General features: G+C 35.4%; 5 protein-coding genes across 6 annotated transcripts in view; 1 reads left to right on the top strand and 4 right to left on the bottom strand.

The window, feature by feature from the left end:
* Positions 1–1,527: 1,527 nt before the first annotated feature.
* LOC17885466 (auxin-responsive protein SAUR36) lies at positions 1,528–2,434 on the bottom strand. Its single transcript, XM_006291882.2, has one exon. It carries the CDS (start codon positions 2,129–2,131, stop codon positions 1,619–1,621), a length of 513 nt encoding a protein of 170 aa, XP_006291944.1. The 5' UTR covers positions 2,132–2,434; the 3' UTR covers positions 1,528–1,618.
* A 3,526-nt stretch (positions 2,435–5,960) lies between these two features.
* Positions 5,961–8,016, bottom strand: LOC17885501 (protein GRAVITROPIC IN THE LIGHT 1). The gene has a single exon (XM_006293000.2). The coding sequence runs from the start codon at positions 7,773–7,775 to the stop codon at positions 6,264–6,266; it is 1,512 nt and encodes a 503-aa protein (XP_006293062.1). The 5' UTR covers positions 7,776–8,016; the 3' UTR covers positions 5,961–6,263.
* An 884-nt stretch (positions 8,017–8,900) lies between these two features.
* LOC17885418 (putative F-box protein At3g58950) lies at positions 8,901–10,607 on the bottom strand. Of its 2 annotated transcripts, none has more exons than XM_023783315.1 (4): positions 10,209–10,607; positions 9,684–9,776; positions 9,423–9,563; positions 8,901–9,319 (listed from the first exon to the last, which is right to left on the bottom strand). In XM_023783315.1, exons 1-4 carry the CDS (start codon positions 10,605–10,607, stop codon positions 8,954–8,956), a joined length of 999 nt encoding a protein of 332 aa, XP_023639083.1. In that variant the 3' UTR covers positions 8,901–8,953. The 2 variants fall into 2 exon arrangements, with proteins under 2 accessions (XP_023639083.1, XP_023639082.1); XM_023783314.1 differs by having other exon boundaries at positions 9,684–10,169; positions 10,302–10,607.
* Positions 10,608–13,173: 2,566 nt separating this feature from the next.
* LOC17885968 lies at positions 13,174–15,058 on the top strand. Its single transcript, XM_023783233.1, has 5 exons — positions 13,174–13,318; positions 13,415–13,591; positions 13,697–13,771; positions 13,984–14,124; positions 14,490–15,058. Exons 1-5 carry the CDS (start codon positions 13,316–13,318, stop codon positions 14,844–14,846), a joined length of 753 nt encoding a protein of 250 aa, XP_023639001.1. The 5' UTR covers positions 13,174–13,315; the 3' UTR covers positions 14,847–15,058.
* Positions 15,059–16,293: 1,235 nt separating this feature from the next.
* The window catches only part of LOC17885493 (spindle and kinetochore-associated protein 1 homolog), a 2,076-nt gene continuing 1,358 nt past the window's right edge, over positions 16,294–17,011 (bottom strand). Inside the window, exons 7-10 of the mRNA XM_006290409.2 lie at positions 16,989–17,011; positions 16,746–16,859; positions 16,542–16,664; positions 16,294–16,439 (exon numbers count right to left, since the gene is read on the bottom strand). Coding sequence (XP_006290471.2) covers positions 16,587–16,664; positions 16,746–16,859; positions 16,989–17,011 — 215 coding nt within the window. The 3' untranslated portion in view covers positions 16,294–16,439; positions 16,542–16,586. The remainder of the gene's footprint in view (positions 16,440–16,541; positions 16,665–16,745; positions 16,860–16,988) is intronic.

Below are 17,011 nucleotides of genomic sequence, written 5' to 3'. Positions count from 1 at the left end.
TTTCTTATCACTGTATGTTGTGTTTAATCATCCAACTTTCCGTTATGTCAATTACAACTAAAAGCATTTGAGTTAAACTATATGTTTAAGGAAGATAAAACCTATTGGGCTGTTGAGCTGTGAATGAGTTTAAAAGCCCATGTTTTGATGGTTTTGTTTATATAAGTTATGAAAGTCAAAAATGGGATTTAGTTAAAATCGGTCGTAGGTCTAACCTTGTGTTCTCAAGTTGGTATATGCCTTTGGAGATGATCAATGATTGATGGTTACATCCACTACTTATCCCTTATTCGTTTCAACTCGATAGAAATTGGACCAATCTATATATGAACCAACTTGAACACACATAACTCACAAAATAAAAGCAATATTAGGAATACTGAAATGTATCAAATCACTTTTGCAGAAATAAATTTCTGTGAAATATATTATTGTAAAATTGTTCACTTTTAACAAGTAAAACTGGTCCATCTCTTCTTGATCTAACGAGACAAGTACGAATTTTCATACAAAAACACGTGACGAATAATCGTTTTTTTGTTCCATGCTAGTATAAAATACATGTCGTACCAAACTAAACTATATTTTATGTGTCTATGTTATTAGACTACCCTTATAATTTGCATAGATTAACTGTGTTTTCTAATCATTATTCAGATAGATTGGACAAAATTAAATTACAAATCATATTGTAAAGAAAACCAATGTTAACGTTATAGGCTTTTAGCTTTATAGCCACGCGTGACTATCTTAGTTGAGCGAACTCCATATTTAGTTGTTATTTGCTAATTAAATAAACTAATAACATATGAATGTGCTTTTTTCTACGTATATTTATCTTTTTAGCTTTGCCATGAAAATAATTGATTCTTTTTGTGGATTCTCCACTAAAAAGTCATCACTAAATTTTTGAGATATCGAAAGGGACTCTAATGGCGACGAATACTTCAATGGCTAGAATATCTCCTTTTGGCAGTATTTTATTTTCCCCATTAATCTATTCCAACCATGTCTTCACCAATTCAACACTTACACGAAACCAGATTAAACAATACAATAGTAATTACTAAACCTAATTATAGATTCAGATTAGAAAAAATAGATACATAACCATTTTTCTCATTAAAGTGTTTCGTAAGCAAATCAAATTTGGAAGGCTATCATTTTTTGCATGTATAAATTAGTACTCTCATGCACTTCTGCAATAATTTGATAAGTTTCCCAAATATATGTAATGTAGAATTAGTGGGGTTAACAATGATGAATTATTGTGATTGATAACAAATCTTGTGTAGGTCCACAGATGAATAGAATCGTGTTAAACTTTTCGTTGGGTTTTATCATTATCATAATTCACCTTTAAATCACTATCCTAATCAGAAATTCTTAATCATAATCATAACAAAAGCAATCAATCAAAAGAAAAATAAACCTCGAAATTATTTACATTATCGCCTAAATTTCAAACTTAAGATAAAAAAATCTCACTTTCGCATATACATACATATCTAACAAAAGGGTAAAAAAAACGTGACAAAAGTGAAAAAGGTCACAAAGGTAGAAAATAGTAAAAAGAGTTTAAAAAAAGCATTTTCATCATCATCTTTTTCCACCGTCGTTATTGCCGGCGACGGCTCCATGGAAGTTTACTGAAACCCGACCCGGATTCAATTCGGGTCTGGACCCGTTTGAAATCAGAATAAGGACAAGGGATAGTGATTCCACCTTCTTGGCAAAACCCAAATTCTTCTTCAGCCTCTCTGAGAAGCTCACCGAACAGAGGATGGTTGAAGTAAACGATAGGCACCAAAACCCTCTGAAAGTCGCCGTCTTTTTTACCGACGTAAACCGCCGAGTGACCTTTCGGAACCGGGTCGGGTTTTTCTCGGATGGGCTCCTGACCAATAGGTACGTACCCCAAGGTTGAGCATTTAGAGCCAAGAAATCTGGCGCTGTGGGACGTGAGACTTCGACCCCAGCTTATGAGTTTTGTGATGGCTCTCGGCTTACAAACCGGTCGGTTCGGGCTTAACCGGGTGTATCTCGAACGACGGATCCGAATTCTCCGGAGGATCCATCTTGAGATTCCTTGAATAGGTCTCCTTATCTTGATTCCTCTTAACCTCCTCATCGTTGACAAAACAAAGGAACAGGGCTAATTTTTAGACAAGAAAATATTGAGAAATATTATGGCAGCAACCAAATTAAAACAAAACGACCCTTTAGTACTCTGTTTTCCTCTGTTTCAGAGCAAAGAAACAAAACTTTAGGAGTTTCAAAGCTCTGTTTTTTTGTTTTTTTGAATTGGTTTGATTGATTAACCGGCGAAGATTTGAGAACGAGAAGAGAAAAATGAAGTTTTGAGGATTTTGTGGCTGTGTAAACGCTAAAGAGGAAGAGCAGAGTAAGAAGACAGAGGAGCTTAAATAGAGAAGAAGCCAAGAGAGACTGAGTCAGCTCAATGGACGGTTGGATGAGAACAAAGCATCTCAACCGTTTGATTAGATTTTACAAAGGAAAAAAAAAGAAACTCCCCCCTCCCTTTTGCTTTTCTCTCCAAGAGAATTCTTTATTAAACTCCACTCATCTAATTAAGGGCAAACGACTCATACTTTAGGCATTAATTAACCCACAAGCAATTTTCAATTTCTTTTTGGTGATGTTTACTTGTGAATTAAAATCTTATAACTGATATATAATCTTATAACGTAACAAATTTTGGTTTAAGTAGAGAGATGCAGAGAAGAGGATGAGTCACCCGAAGGTTCAACTTTTGTTTGATAATAGTAGCAATTATGATGCAAGCACACGTGTGATACCCACGTGGCAAACATTTTCTGCCCTGATTCGGTAACACACATTACATTACAGCACTCCACACGATATTAAAAACATCTTCTCAAATAGTAATATTTTTGTTTTTCTATAAATTTTAGTTTTGTTGTCATTTGATCAAAATTAAGAAGCTTGCACGTTATGTTAGCGCAATAAGTTTTTTCTAAAGAAAATAAGATTGTGTACGGTATGTCCCTTTAGATGCCTAGCTTCCCCTATATAGATTTATTCATATGCAGACAAGACAAGAAACGCACACAGTAACAACTGAAAGACAGATCTGAGTTTGAGTTTGAGTTTGAGTTTGTGCTCTAAATTTGATGATTTTCTTAATGACCAAGTTGTGTTAATCTGACGAGACAAAAATGTTTTGGGAGTATTCATATATATATATATATATATATTTTGTTGTTGTCTTCATACTAGAAGACGATTATAGTTAGTCTAATAGATATATGAGCTTGATCCAGTAGTTATTCGTCTGTGTAACGATAAGATGATGCCAAAGTTATTTTTATACTAGTATAATTTGTAGTTTTCCTAATCAAGATTCAAGTACTATCTGTTTGCTTTGTTTTTAATATTTCGGAAAAACAAAAAATTGGCATATTGAGAGATGAATATACATACATACAACGTAGAGAAATTCCAACGAAAATGGAAATGATGCGTAAGAAATAAAATACGGCATAGAATAATATATGGTTTGCGTGGGAGAATACGATTTGTTTCTTTCCCATTGTGAAAATGATACTTTCATAAAATAATCAAACTAGTATTCATCGCTTCATGACTCCGTACAAGTCCATTACGTACACGAACGTGTCACTCGCAGCCTTTTAAAATATGTGGGTCTCATTTGACTCACGTATATTATTTAAAATGTGTAGTCTAATGGTTTATTTAAATGTTTTCATGGTATTGCTAATAGAATTTCAATTCGCAAAAATATATTTGTAACCAAGAAAAAATATTCAAATGATAGTTAATTACTTTAAAGTTATCAAAATTGAGATAACAATAGCAAACTAATCACAATACTTTAATGATCAAAAGATATCAGTTAAATTAAGAATACATTAAAAATATATTTCTATCTTTCGAGGAGTGTGCCTAGAGTCACATTAGTGTTATTTGTTTTTCTCATAAACTAAGCGGCAAACTATTTTTATATATAATGGGATAATTATCTCAATGCACAATATTGTCAACTATATATGCATTTCCTCGAAGTCTCGAACGGCGAACAGTGCCATGAGCGATGACTTTCGTCTTTCGAATAAATGGCTTTGAGTTTCGACCTTTCATATGTAAGACCAAAATTTTGTATTTTTCCTTCATAAGGAAGAACTCAACGTCGAGAGGAAAGACAGATCCACTCCCAGAAAAAAGTCACGCATACATAACGTTTTATTACTTCATGTTACATTTAAACTACGTCTACGAGACTACGAATGGGAATTTAAAATAAAAACATAGCAATCTGTTGACAAAAACATAGAATTTCCAATTTGCTGGTCGCCGACTGATGGGGAATGATTATATATGTTACCAGTCTAATTAAAATACCGAAATATCCACTAGTAGGAGGTTACAAAATAGATATAGCTAGGAAGTCAAACTCAAATTAAATAATTTTTATTTCAATTTTTAATTAAACATTGCTCACCTATGCGGATTACGTTTGAGTTGGCTTATCAAACTTTCTTAATAAGCTAATTTATATAGTATTACTACATGATTTGTATTCTTAGACTCTTAGTGCGAATCAACTCATTACCTACTTTTAGTATAATAAATATTTAATAGTGGTGACTCCATAAACCACTAAAACACATAACAAAAATGTTGAAGCTTGAAACATGCATCGACCTTACATGTTATAAGTCTTCTCTTGCAAGAATAAGAAAAAAAAAAAAAAAAAGTTTCCAAGTATGTAAGTAAATGTGCAGCACAATAATACATAGCCACACACGTAAGTGAAGATCATTTATATGATCATAAAAAAGTACGTACGGAAGTTGGTTTTCATTTATTATTAGAATTTGATATATACAAGGTAAAAACAAAAGGGTTTGAATTTTCTTTTCTTGTTTCAAACACTGCATTAGAGATTTGTCTTATACGAATGATATTCAAATATTAAACTAAGAATAATAATAACAAATCTATACCTAAGTTGGGTGCTGACTGTTGAGACTCAAAAATAAATTAAAAGATGTATAGTAGTGGGTGTTAAAGCTGAAAATTTTGATTAGCGATATTATAAAATACTAACACTAAAGCTTAATTAGGCACAGCTTGCAATATTTTGTTTTTTGTCTTTATTTGTACGGATAATCGTACCTGACGTGTAATAAACACTTTTCGATACCTCGAAGGCCAAATTCTCAAGTTCATCAAGGTTTATGCAAGGATTTAATACATTACACGTCGTTAACGTTTAAAGCTTAATTACCCTCACATAAAGCAAAAGATAATCGTTTGTTCTAAATTCATTTAGTCGGTTCCTAAATTTCCGGTGACTTGAATACTATACGTTTTCTTTAGAACAAATATAACTTGATTTTATATCTGACAAATCGTTCTAATTAAAACCACTTACTTCAACAAAATCAATAGTCAACTAAAGAAAAAAAAAAGAGACGAAATAAAATACAACTACATCTTTATTTGTCATCATAATTGGACGATCGTGTATACAAAAATAAAATTCCTCGTTTAAGTCGTTAAGCTTGTCGTTGTACGTAAAATGACATCGTACCGACTTGTGTACTGGGCTTGGTCAAGTCAGCTATGCCAACCTAAATTTTTTTTGAAGGTACGTCGAAGCCTCGAAGGAATGTTTTTATGTTAACACCACGTGGACCTTTTACACTCACGTGCATTACTTTTCCATTTAAATGGTGTAATATAATCGGGTTAATCAAGCCCAATAACTATCTATCCGCAAGCGTACTCGGCCCATATACCACAACAAGGCCTAAGGTTAGTAATTGCAACTTGCAAGGCCGCGCATGAATTTTAATTTTAATTCTATGACTTTAACCGGCACGTAGGGCTGCTTGAAAACACGAAAACAACAAGAAATCCAAAAATTTGATCAAATAGAAATACTAAAAGGGAACGCTTAATTAGAAACTTTATATTTTGATAATCAATCTGTTACAAATTACTCCTATGAAGAGAAACAATTTAATTCATTGCAATCCAAACAAAGAAAAAAAATCACCATAGCTTTATCGCATACTGTACACTTTAAAACGAAATCAATAACTCAAATCAGACTTTAAAGAACACAATTAATCACAGAAAAGTAAGAAGGTAAAAAAGTTATAACCCTTTATAGTCTTCTTGCCATCAAGTCCTTGAAGCAACTTTGCGATCAGAAGAAGAAACTTGAGCGTTGGTTTAACCATCTATCTCTTTCATTTACATTTGGAGCCAGTAAGGTAAACTTGAGACTGGATCACCGTGCACCCGATTTTAAACCCAGGAACCACTGTGAACCCTACTTTGGCTCGAGTAGGATTCACCGGGAACTTCTTGTCTTGTTTTCTTTTTAAGACATTCTCCATGAAAACAATCGAAAAATCCACTCCGCTTTCAACTTGGAAAATCTCAACAGCAGGATCAAAAGACAACGCTAACTTATGAAGTGTCCAAATCGAGCTCGCCATCGTGACAAACGACTCATAGAATGTGCTCAGAGATCTCCAAGAAGTCAGCACAGCTTCATTTTGATCCATATTGCTGAATATCGAAGATGCCATGTTCGGATGTATGAGCTCGTGATACTTCTTATCGCAAAATCTAGAGAATGCACAATCTTTATCTCTATCAAGAAGCTCCATCGGATTGCTAGAAACATGTTGCATCAATTCCCTCAATGAAGAATCTACAGAACTCACGTCAGATGCTACATTATCAATCTCATTTAAATCAAATCCTTCTCCATCAAAACCTCGAAACATCCCCAAGCAAACATAAGACAACAATGCATACCGGTTATGTCCCTTCTTAGCATAATCTACCTCAGGATGAACAGACTTAGCAGCTAAATCTAAATCCCACCCAGCTTTTTCCATCAACTCAATCAGGATCTTAGTGAATTTCTGAGTAGCTTTAAAGGCATCATACAACAAAGACTCATAAACCCTAAGCGATAACAGGACATCCAGGGATGAGTTTGAAGACAATCTCCTTGATAACTTGGAATTAGACTTGTGAATCTCACCTAATTTGTTTCTCAGACTCCAAACCTGCAAATCCTTTGCATCCATCTCAGCTTGTAACCGGTTAGAGACAGTTTCCAAAGCTCGAAGCTTGCTCTGGTTCTCCTGAACCCGAGATTCTAAGCATGACCCAATCGCTAAATCAGACTCAAAATCCAAACTATGGCGATAATTCCTATAAAAATGCTTCAAATCAGACAGTTTCTGGAGGTTAGAGACGAGAGCTCTATCAGCAGCCTTGACATTATCCTCCACAAACGGGGCGTGAGCAGCTTGCAGCTGAAGATACGAAGCCTCAAAAGAGGAAGCCGTAGCGAAAACAGAAGAGATCAAACTCAGCCCCATCTGGGCATCCAATTTCCTAACCTGAGAAAGCTTCCCTTGATTAGGTTTCACACTCACCACTCCCAAATTCTTCGGCTGAGCATCGTTCACCGGAGGTTTAACAGGAGATCCTTGAGAAGAAGAAGAAGAAGAGCTGAGAAGAGGCCTGTCGGGTTTAAGAACGACGACTTTCTGATCGGTGATAAAATCCTCGGAGGAATCGAGGAGAGAGAAACCCTCAGCATCGGTTCTCTCACCATTATCGTCTTCGGTGAAGAACTCGTAGGTCTTGGTTTTGACGGCCATGGCTAGTTTCTGAAACATTTGAGATAATTGCGGAGGAGCTGCTGCTGTGATTGCCGATGTTTCCACTTCCCGCATCTCTCAAAATTGCCCTAATCAATTAAAGAAACCAAATTTTTTCCCTTAAAAATCTTCGAATCGATTGAAGAAACGAAAAAGACTTGATTTTGATTTCAGTAACAGTCAAAACTTTTTTAAGCTTTGAAGGAGTTATTAATGGTGGTGCTTTGGATGCATTTGCAAGTAAGGAATGCACAAAGCCTTTCCCTTTCCAATTTCTCCCACTCTTCTCTCTTTTTTTTTTTTTTTTTTTCAAGTTCTTTATTACATTATTATTGTTTTCCTCTCTAATTCCGCTGACTTTTATTTTATTTTACTTTTTGATGCTAACAAATGGTTTAACGGTAACAAAGTGAAGCTAGAATGACTGACCGGGTATACAAATGGTGTTACAGCCAACATCAATCATTGGCGAACTCAATCATATCAGTTTTTATTAGATTCAGTTCTTGTAGTAGTACGTAACGTAATTTACCTTTTTTGGGGTTAATTTGTTAATGTAATTTGATACTGATTTGGTTAATCGGATTGGACATAGATTGGTTTATACAAGAATTAAATAAACAGCCGAGAAAGGGGAACTAACCTTACGTCTACGTTACCTGTGACTGTGAGCACTCGTCTCTATAAATGTGAACGGCACGAAAATTAAGTGTGGCATCCACTTTCCACATTCTTCGCTATTCATCATTGGTACAACGATAACCAAACAAAAATAACTTAAGATCTTAACCGTCCGGTTAGTGGTTTTTTGATCCCTTGTTGTAAAATATACTAATTGAGAGGGATCTTTTATTAGTATACTAAAATGTCGTAATAAAAACTTTGATTATTGAACACCACCATGAGTCATGACTAATCATAGCTTTGAAGACACCTTTTTGAAGACATGTCTTTTGAAACTCATCTCCCAGATTCTTTGCTTTATTTCTTCCCTTTTCTTCGCGTCTTTGTGATGCTTTTAGCCAACATTTTTTGAGTGGTAATTGTTTATAATTATTATATATTCACGGTTTTATCTTTTCCAATTTTCGTGTAATCATAACGCAAATTAAGGGTTTCATTCTACTACCACTATAATGAAAAGATATTTGTGTGTTTTTCCATATGTCATCTTATCTCAATTTCTCTTTTACGAGAGGTCAAATCCCAAATGGTTAGCCGTATGATTTTTAGCTTTTAAACGCGAATCTAAACTAGGAAAAGTTTTCTTCCTTGACGACTTGATTCGTTGTGCAGTAGACAGTAGTCCACGTCTTATGCAAAGAACCACGTGCCAGGAACCGGACATCACAACTATAAAGCTCGTTAAAGAGTTCAAACTCCCTAGGGACTTGGAGGTAGTCTACAAGGTTGTTCTCTTCAGCATAAATCTCCACCTCCTTCACACACCTAAAAGACTCCAAGAAATGCTTTATCATCTCTAACTCTCTCTTTGTTCTTTGAAGCCTCTCAATCTGCAACTTCCTCACCGGACAAGATATGAGCGAACGCCCTTTGTCCTCCCGAGAAATACAGTCACAAGCATCGCCACATTTATCCGTCACATAGTGTAAGAGACCCTGAAAGCAGAAAGGAAACAATAAGGGAAGGGGCTTCCAAGAATGGTCTCTTATATATTCTTTCTAATAATATCTATAACAAATGAGCTGTGTATATTTATACCTTAAGGACTAGTGTTTCTAAAAGTGGACAACTCCTTAAGAGTTCCGGCATTGCTTGCCATCCTCCATGCGCGGAACTCCTAATACATAAAACTTTGAGGTTGTTGAACACCGGTATGGATTCATAGCGTAGAGAAAGCACCTGAAACAAGAGGCAAAGCCAAACTCAACATTACACAACTAGATCGTGCAATATACTTGTTTCAAAATCTCTAACGCTAAGCAAAAAGATAGTAGAAATTAAAAACAAATAAACACTAACCTCGAGAGTATCGGACGATAAGTAAAGTTTCTGAACATGTCTTATGCCACTCATGAGCTTCGACACATTTCGGAAACGGAGAAAAACATGATCCTCATCGCCCCTTGACGTTATTTCTAGCATAAATTTTAATCCATTTACTGTAAGGTCGAGTAGAGCCTCAACTAAATTCGTAAAGTTAACTTTTGGATAGTCCTCGGCAACATAATCAGCATAATTAAAGTAAACCAGACGTGGAGTATCAAAAGAAATGCTCCTTGGATGGTACACGCTTCCAAAACCGTATGATTTGATAGTTAGCTTCCTGAGGGTATCACTTGACACGGTTTCATCACACACGGTCCATTTAGTAGCATCGATGCATAATTCTTCAAGCACAGGGAAAGCTTGAAGAAACATGTCCATCTTGCCACAATCAATAAATGTTACTTCAAAAACCAGAGTCTTAAGCATTGGAAAGAAAGTGTCTTCACGGCCAGTCCCCCACTCAAGTATTGAGTTGTCACTTCTTAACTTCAACTCGACTAGTGTATCACTGTGGAACATGTTTGGAGGCAGAGAATATCCACGTTCGAAATCGATGGAAAGATCAAGGTCCGAAACACCACGCTGCAGCACATTGCATATCCAACTATTCACACGACCTGAATCAACACGTCCAGATTGACACTTGAGGGAAAATTTCTTAATGGGAGAATCACCTTGCAATGCCATCACTCTATCCACAAAATCTATGAAGCTCGACGGAGTTTTTTTGCAATCATAAGACCAAAACACAGTGTCTTCAAAGTCAATGTTAGGAACAAGTGCAAACAGATTGGACCACCTCTTTGAGAGAACAGATGTTGAAGCAGCCTCCGTGGTCGTAAGAAAGGACAAGATATGACACACTAGCTCGTCTGGTAGATTGCTGAAAAAATCCATCTTCTTTCTGTGCGTTTTTAACAGAGAGAAAGCACAGTGATCAAATTATTAAACAACGAAAAAACACGCCTAAAGACTTAATTAGAGAATACAAATCAATGGAAGCAGATAGGTATGCGTAAGGGCATGGGCAACGGCGTATACAAGCCTCGTCCCTTCCTTTTTTTTGTTTAAAATTAAATCAATAATCCAATTATTGTGTGTATACGTACTCAAGAATGGGACGGTCCCGTTTGTTTTTGTCCCATTTTCGCGGGTCCCACTGACACGTGGCGGCCCGCGATTGGTCAGCTTTTTTTTTTTTGTTTTTTTTTTAAATCATAAAATTTTTTTAAAAAAAAAAACTTTATTTTGGAGGGGGGACGAAACACCGATGCGTTTGCTCTAAGTGCGTAACTCACGGAGGCCAAGTCGTCCACGACCAACACTTTCGACTCTCTAAGGGAAAGGAATATTAATAGAATATGAGCTCATGTATATATATATATATATACTGTATATGAATTCCTATTCTCATAGGGAAAAAAATCCAAGACCTAAAAGTTTTAAAACCGTAGTTAGCTCTATAAAGTATAAACCATACATGTATTACTGATTGTATTAGGATTCTGGATTGGTTTGGTTTTGGTTTTTAAAATAAAATAAGAAGTAGCTATTATATATGTGAACTGTTGTTCTTTGCATCTCCCTAATTCTTTTCAGGATTTAGTTGTTTATAATTATGTGTGAATTCCACAAAGACAATAATACACAGATATAAATAGTTAATCTATTTTATGACTAGTGGGGCATTCAATAAAAGAAGAAGACAAAAATGAGGGTAGTCGTATGTGACTGGGGTGGGGTGTGTGACTTGCTTTCATATTGACCGTTTGGTTACCAACGACTTGGGTTGTTAGATTGTGCTGTTGTGATCACTCTCTGATCAGGGAGTCAGGACCATCATCTCTCATGTGTTATATTATTAAAATTCAATTCGATTGAGGGAGATATATTATATTATATATATGTCTACAGAAAAGTGAGCATAAACCACACGTACAGAAATTGTCGTAATGAGCCGAGAAGAAAATAGCCCAACAGAAGTGTAACAGCCCAAGCCCATTAAGTATGAGGAAATGACCAAAGCACCCATGATCAGTAGTAGTAGTAACTAAGCCTCCTCCTAACGAGAAAGAAGGGAGAGAGAGAGGGGGGGGGACAGCTGGACCGAATCGGATCAGATCACACAAAGCAGTGGCGTCGCCTTCTTCTCTGCCTGCTCCTCCGTACCAACTCTGATCCACCTCTCTGTCCCTCTCTCTCTCTCTATATACATATTACATATTATACATGTACACACACACTCACATTCTTATATTTTCGAGTATTTTTTTTTTACTTATAATAATAATAATAACAACAATAATAACAGTAGGGGGCACTAGTGATGTGCCTAGGTAATTTTAGTTGTTAGTAAGAAAAACCCATAAACTTCGCTCGCACTGGTTTTCGAGAAGAGTCTACTACACACAGCTGTGACAATGGGTCTTTAGGTTCTTGGAATTTGCTCTCTCTCTATTTCTCTTCCCTCTCTTCAATGTAACAATCATATATACATACTATTTAGCTACTATAATAATTATGTTTCTTACAACTATACATAAATGGAGCTTAGTTTTTTTTTTTTTGTATGCTTAATTATTTATCAATTACTATAAAACCGAGCTTATGTTATAAGTAATTTGGGTTATTAATATTATTCATATTTTTTTTTACTGAAACAACATAGTAGTGGTAGTAGTAAAAAGATAAATATGTTGTTTAGAAGGTTATACTGAATTTTACGAAATTACCACTGAGATATTGAAAAAGTAGACTGTTGGGAAGAGTCTTGTCATCTAGCACTTTTTCCACAGTTAACCAGAACAGACCTTCTTAAGAGCACAGAACAAATTTAACACACAAAAATTTATATCATGAAGAGATGATAACAAACACCAAATTGTTGTATAAGAAATAGATAGTATAAAACAAGTTTTACTTGAAGATAACATAATCGAGACTAAAACTCTGTAAATTTTTGATATTTGACACTCACATACGAAAATATTGGTTTTTATTACTATTCTGAAGAAATATAATTTTATACTTATCAATTACAATCTAGAGTTCATACTTTAACATTATTGAAGTTATTGGAAACTAAAAACAAAAATTTAAACTCTGTAGAAAAGGGTTTATTTAAACACTATTTGTCGTCAAGTTGAAGTGCATATTAAACACTGTTTTCTTAGTTGCAAAGGTAGTAGTCGAACTAATGATTAATTACCCTATTATTGTTAGTACTACTACTTTACTACCCTCATAATTATCTATTTACGTAAGTAAACGTATCAAAGTGAATCACTTCTCTAATGGATATAATCAAAACATAGGAGGGGTAAATAATCAACAAAACACAATAATTAACGAAGAGAGTACACGTACACATCATCCTTAAGGAATAGGAGGAGGAGAAGAGAAGGGACTTGTTTAAATTAAGCTAGTGGTCACTCTCTCCAGGCGCCGCTCTCTCTTTCTTTCCCCCTCTCTCTCTCTCTGGGAATGGTCAGTCAATTTCACCACTGAGAGCTCAAAATCGCCTGACCTTGACCTTTACTCTCTCTATCTCTTCCCCAAGAAAAGCAAACACCTCCCAGAATTAGATAAAACAGAAGAAGAAAGCCATGGTGGGTCTTCTGAATTTTTCTTTTTTCTAGTCCAAGAAACATGGGTCTTGATTCATTTATTGGTTTCTTCCTTTTTCTCCTCTTTTTTTTTTGTAGATGATCTGTGGAGAATTTCCTGCATGGCTTGAGGTTTTGTTAAAAGAAAAGTTTTTCAACGCTTGTTTGGACCATGAAGATGTTAAGAAGAACGAGAAAAACATTTTATGTATCGATTGCTGTCTCAGCATCTGTCCTCACTGTCTCTCTTCACACACCTCTCATCGTCTTCTTCAGGTCTCTCTTTGAAAAGACAAACCTTTCTTTTATCTTGGTTTTGAAAATTTGCATCTTTACGCATAAAAAAACATGAACTTTGTGCTTTTGTGAACATTTTTGTAGATAAGAAGATACGTGTACAGAGACGTTTTGAGGGTAGAAGATGGTTCGAAGCTAATGGATTGCTCTTTAATTCAGGTATTAACTCGGTCTGATCTCAATCCTTGTAGTTACTTATCCTAATTTATTACTACCCTTAATGATCTTCTCTTAATCCTTTATTGTAAACATTTACAAGGTCCAATTTTTTTCTTCTTTCATGGGTTCTTGTGCCCTAGATTTGTGACAGCTTTAATTTAATACGCGTTAACTTCATCTTCTTCTTTTTTTGTTGATGATGATGATTAAAGCCATACATAACGAACAGTTCGAAAGTTGTGTTCATCAATGAACGACCTCAGTCTCGTCAGTTTCGTGGTTCCGGTAACATTTGCATCACCTGTGACCGGAGTCTTCAGTCTCCTTACATCTTCTGCTCTCTCTCCTGCAAGGTCTGTTTTTTTTTAATTTCTTTCCTGGTTGCTGTTCTTATTAAAAGAAACAAATTTTTCTCGTTAATTACGTTTTCATTTCAAATTCAATCAAATCCCCAAATTTGATTTACCACTTTTCTTCAGCTGGGTCGATTGTTGCACGATTACACGTAATTGTCTCAGATGAAAAAAGGAACGTTTTTATTTTATTTTGTCTCATTACTAATTTTCAAAATACAAAATTCAATTTCTTTCTGTTTTTGTTGTTTCCTTTGGTTGCTTTTTTTTTTTGTTAATTAACACGCCTAGCGTGTACGATCATATATTTACACGTAAATGTCTCTGAAAACACAAACACATGGTTTGTTTGTTTGCTTTTGTAGATTAGTGACGTCATAATGAGGCAGAGAGGACTCTCAGGGTTTCTCCGCGTCTGCAACGTTCTCGATTTAACCGACGAAGTCACGACAACGACGCCGAGCTCCACTCTCGAACCGACCGGGTCGACCCGAACATCTTCCGAGTCAGGCGGTAACGCAGCAGGAGGAGGAGGAGACATGTTCTGGTGTCAGGCGCTCGCCTGCACCGCCACTACCGAGATCGTTAGGAAGAAAAGAAGCAGCTTGTCGACGACTTGCGGGAGAGTCACGGAGGCGGTTTCCACGACTAACACGGAAGCTCCGGCGAACTTTTTTAACCGACGGAAGAACACGCCGCCGCAACGAGCTCCGCTCTATTAATATAACTCGTAACGTTTGTGAAGTTTGGTTGGTTGGAGTGTGGTAAGTAGAATGAATACACGTAACGTAACTATAGACTATAGTCCTTGTCTTATATTTTAATCGAGTATCTAAAATATCGAATCACAAATTAGGTTTTTTTTTATAATTAAGAAAAGTAAGGAATTAAAATAGTTGAAAAGATATCTCCTGGTTTTGTCTGACTCTGAGATCTGTACCGGGTAAAAATGGTAGAACTCTCTTCTATGTTATTTCAATTTCAATACTTTTTAGTAAAATGAAACATTTGTTCGTATAATCCGTTTTATTGTTTCCCATTTTATAATTCGTGTTCTCTTTTCAGTATTAAAAAAAAAAAAAAAAGAAGTCGCAATTTCAGTACTATTGATTGAGGCGGCCTTAATTTATTATTTACAGCGGCGAAGTAAATTCTCAAAAGGATTAAAAAAAGAAAAAGAAATTTGTTGACAATAAATGCATAAGACCGACCATATCTTTCTTGGCTGGGTTAAATGATACGTTTGAAAAGAAAAACAAAAAGGAAGTAAAAATGGTGATGGAGAACTCTACAAGTCTAAATGTGGTCTCTGCAAGTGAATTTATGATTGTTTGTAATGTATAAGGTGTTTAGGTCACACAACATAGTAAAATATGTTATGAATTATTTTGATATCAGTTGGTTTGTAATAAATGTGAATGCATGCGATAAGATTTGGTGTGTCTTTGAGTGATTTTGTCTTATGCATAAAATGTATTTTTTGTGTTCTCTTCTACTGGCACGAACGAAAGACGCGACTAAAATTGGTTAATTGGGGTTTATATGAAAAAAGAAGACAAAGAGATTGGGACAGACATTATGGATAGACGTGAAATCGTGATTGTTTCTGAGGCAAATAATATAATACAGTAATAGTCTCTCTCTCTCTTTTCTCTCCTGCTTCCCCTGGACCACTCCTTCAACTTCTTCCCACTTCTTTAGTTTCTCTTTGTTTTCTATTTCGTGACATATATGTTATGTATCTCAATAACAATAATGTAGGGGTCGTCGTTTTCGCTTGGTTGTTTGATTTGTTTTTCTTGGTCTGTTTGCAAAACTATGAGGTCCATATCAATAGCTTTACTATGTAAGTTTTAAACCAAAAGAAACAGAAAACAGATTAAGATTAGAATGGAAAAATATTGATATTAAATTAGCATTACATGTCTAAAGTCTTATTTGGTTTTTTTCCTTATAAATATTGACAGCCACACATTGCCATACTTGCGGACCCGTGGCACTTACGATCCTAGAGGTTTTGAATGATATATTAATATAAGTAAACAATGTGCAGCAGGTAAAATCAAAATTCATAAAATGAGAACGGAAACCGAGTTTTGCTACTTTGTAGGTTTGAATGGGACAGGCCAGTTGTGTGCACTGGAACTTGAACCAGATTGCTTAGAGAAATTGCTTTTCTATAATCTTTTCAAAGTAACGGAAATCGAGTTTTTCTACTTTTGTGCAAATATGAGAAACTGCTTTTAAACATTTTGTCCGTCGTATATATAAATTCAGACGGTAACATAGTTTGATTCTGGGCCTTCTCACTAGGCCTGTTAAGGCGAAACAGTCTTAAGAACCAGTAGACCCTTCTATCTATAGTAGCAGCAGGCTTCAGAGAAGAAGCAAGAAATTGATATAGAATGATTACCAACCTTAGTCTTGTGAAAATGAACAAACTTGAGCCAAGTTAGTTTCTTCTAATGAGGCTTCATTAGAATGATGACCCGGTTTTGACCAATGCGAGTCTCACTAATACGACCAAGGTGACGAAGTACCTGTTAAAAAGACATCAAAAGATGACAATGTTTTATGTGTTTCCAATTCTGAAATGAAGGAAACATATCTTAGGTACTTACAGTAAGTATTGCTTTTCCTGTGTTGTCTAGTTTCAAACTTGGTCCCTTCATGTCAGTTTCAAGAAAGAAATGTTTGCCCTTCACTGCTTGCGCTGTTACAATATCTCGTAGTTTCTGCATATAAGAGTTTAGAACATAATCTTTCTTAGACCTTCATTGCCACTCGATGATTATAAGAATGTTTTCGCTAGTGAACAGATACTTTCATCTATACATAGTGGAAGATGAGTTATATTAGCTTACCAGTGCTTTCTCCCAGAGGTTTT

The sequence above is a fragment of the Capsella rubella genome, unplaced genomic scaffold, assembly GCF_000375325.1.
Source record: "Capsella rubella cultivar Monte Gargano unplaced genomic scaffold, Caprub1_0 scaffold_5, whole genome shotgun sequence".
Classification (NCBI taxonomy): domain Eukaryota; kingdom Viridiplantae; phylum Streptophyta; class Magnoliopsida; order Brassicales; family Brassicaceae; genus Capsella; species Capsella rubella.
Note: the sequence above shows the minus strand (reverse complement) of the source record. Positions and strands in the feature narration are given on the sequence as shown.

Bases quoted from the DNA above. Each gene is read 5' to 3' on its own strand.
- LOC17885466 (XM_006291882.2), bottom strand. From the start codon at position 2,131: ATGAGGAGGTTAAGAGGAATCAAGATAAGGAGACCTATTCAAGGAATC.
- LOC17885501 (XM_006293000.2), bottom strand. From the start codon at position 7,775: ATGCGGGAAGTGGAAACATCGGCAATCACAGCAGCAGCTCCTCCGCAA.
- LOC17885418 (XM_023783314.1), bottom strand. From the start codon at position 10,607: ATGGATTTTTTCAGCAATCTACCAGACGAGCTAGTGTGTCATATCTTG. The intron at 9,564-9,683 runs GTTAGTGTTTAT...CTCTTGTTTCAG, and splicing joins TATCGTCCGATACTCTCGAG to GTGCTTTCTCTACGCTATGA. The intron at 9,320-9,422 runs GTATAAATATAC...TTCTGCTTTCAG, and splicing joins TAGAAACACTAGTCCTTAAG to GGTCTCTTACACTATGTGAC.
- LOC17885968 (XM_023783233.1), top strand. The intron at 13,592-13,696 runs GTCTCTCTTTGA...ACATTTTTGTAG, and splicing joins CCTCTCATCGTCTTCTTCAG to ATAAGAAGATACGTGTACAG. The intron at 14,125-14,489 runs GTCTGTTTTTTT...TTGCTTTTGTAG, and splicing joins TCTGCTCTCTCTCCTGCAAG to ATTAGTGACGTCATAATGAG.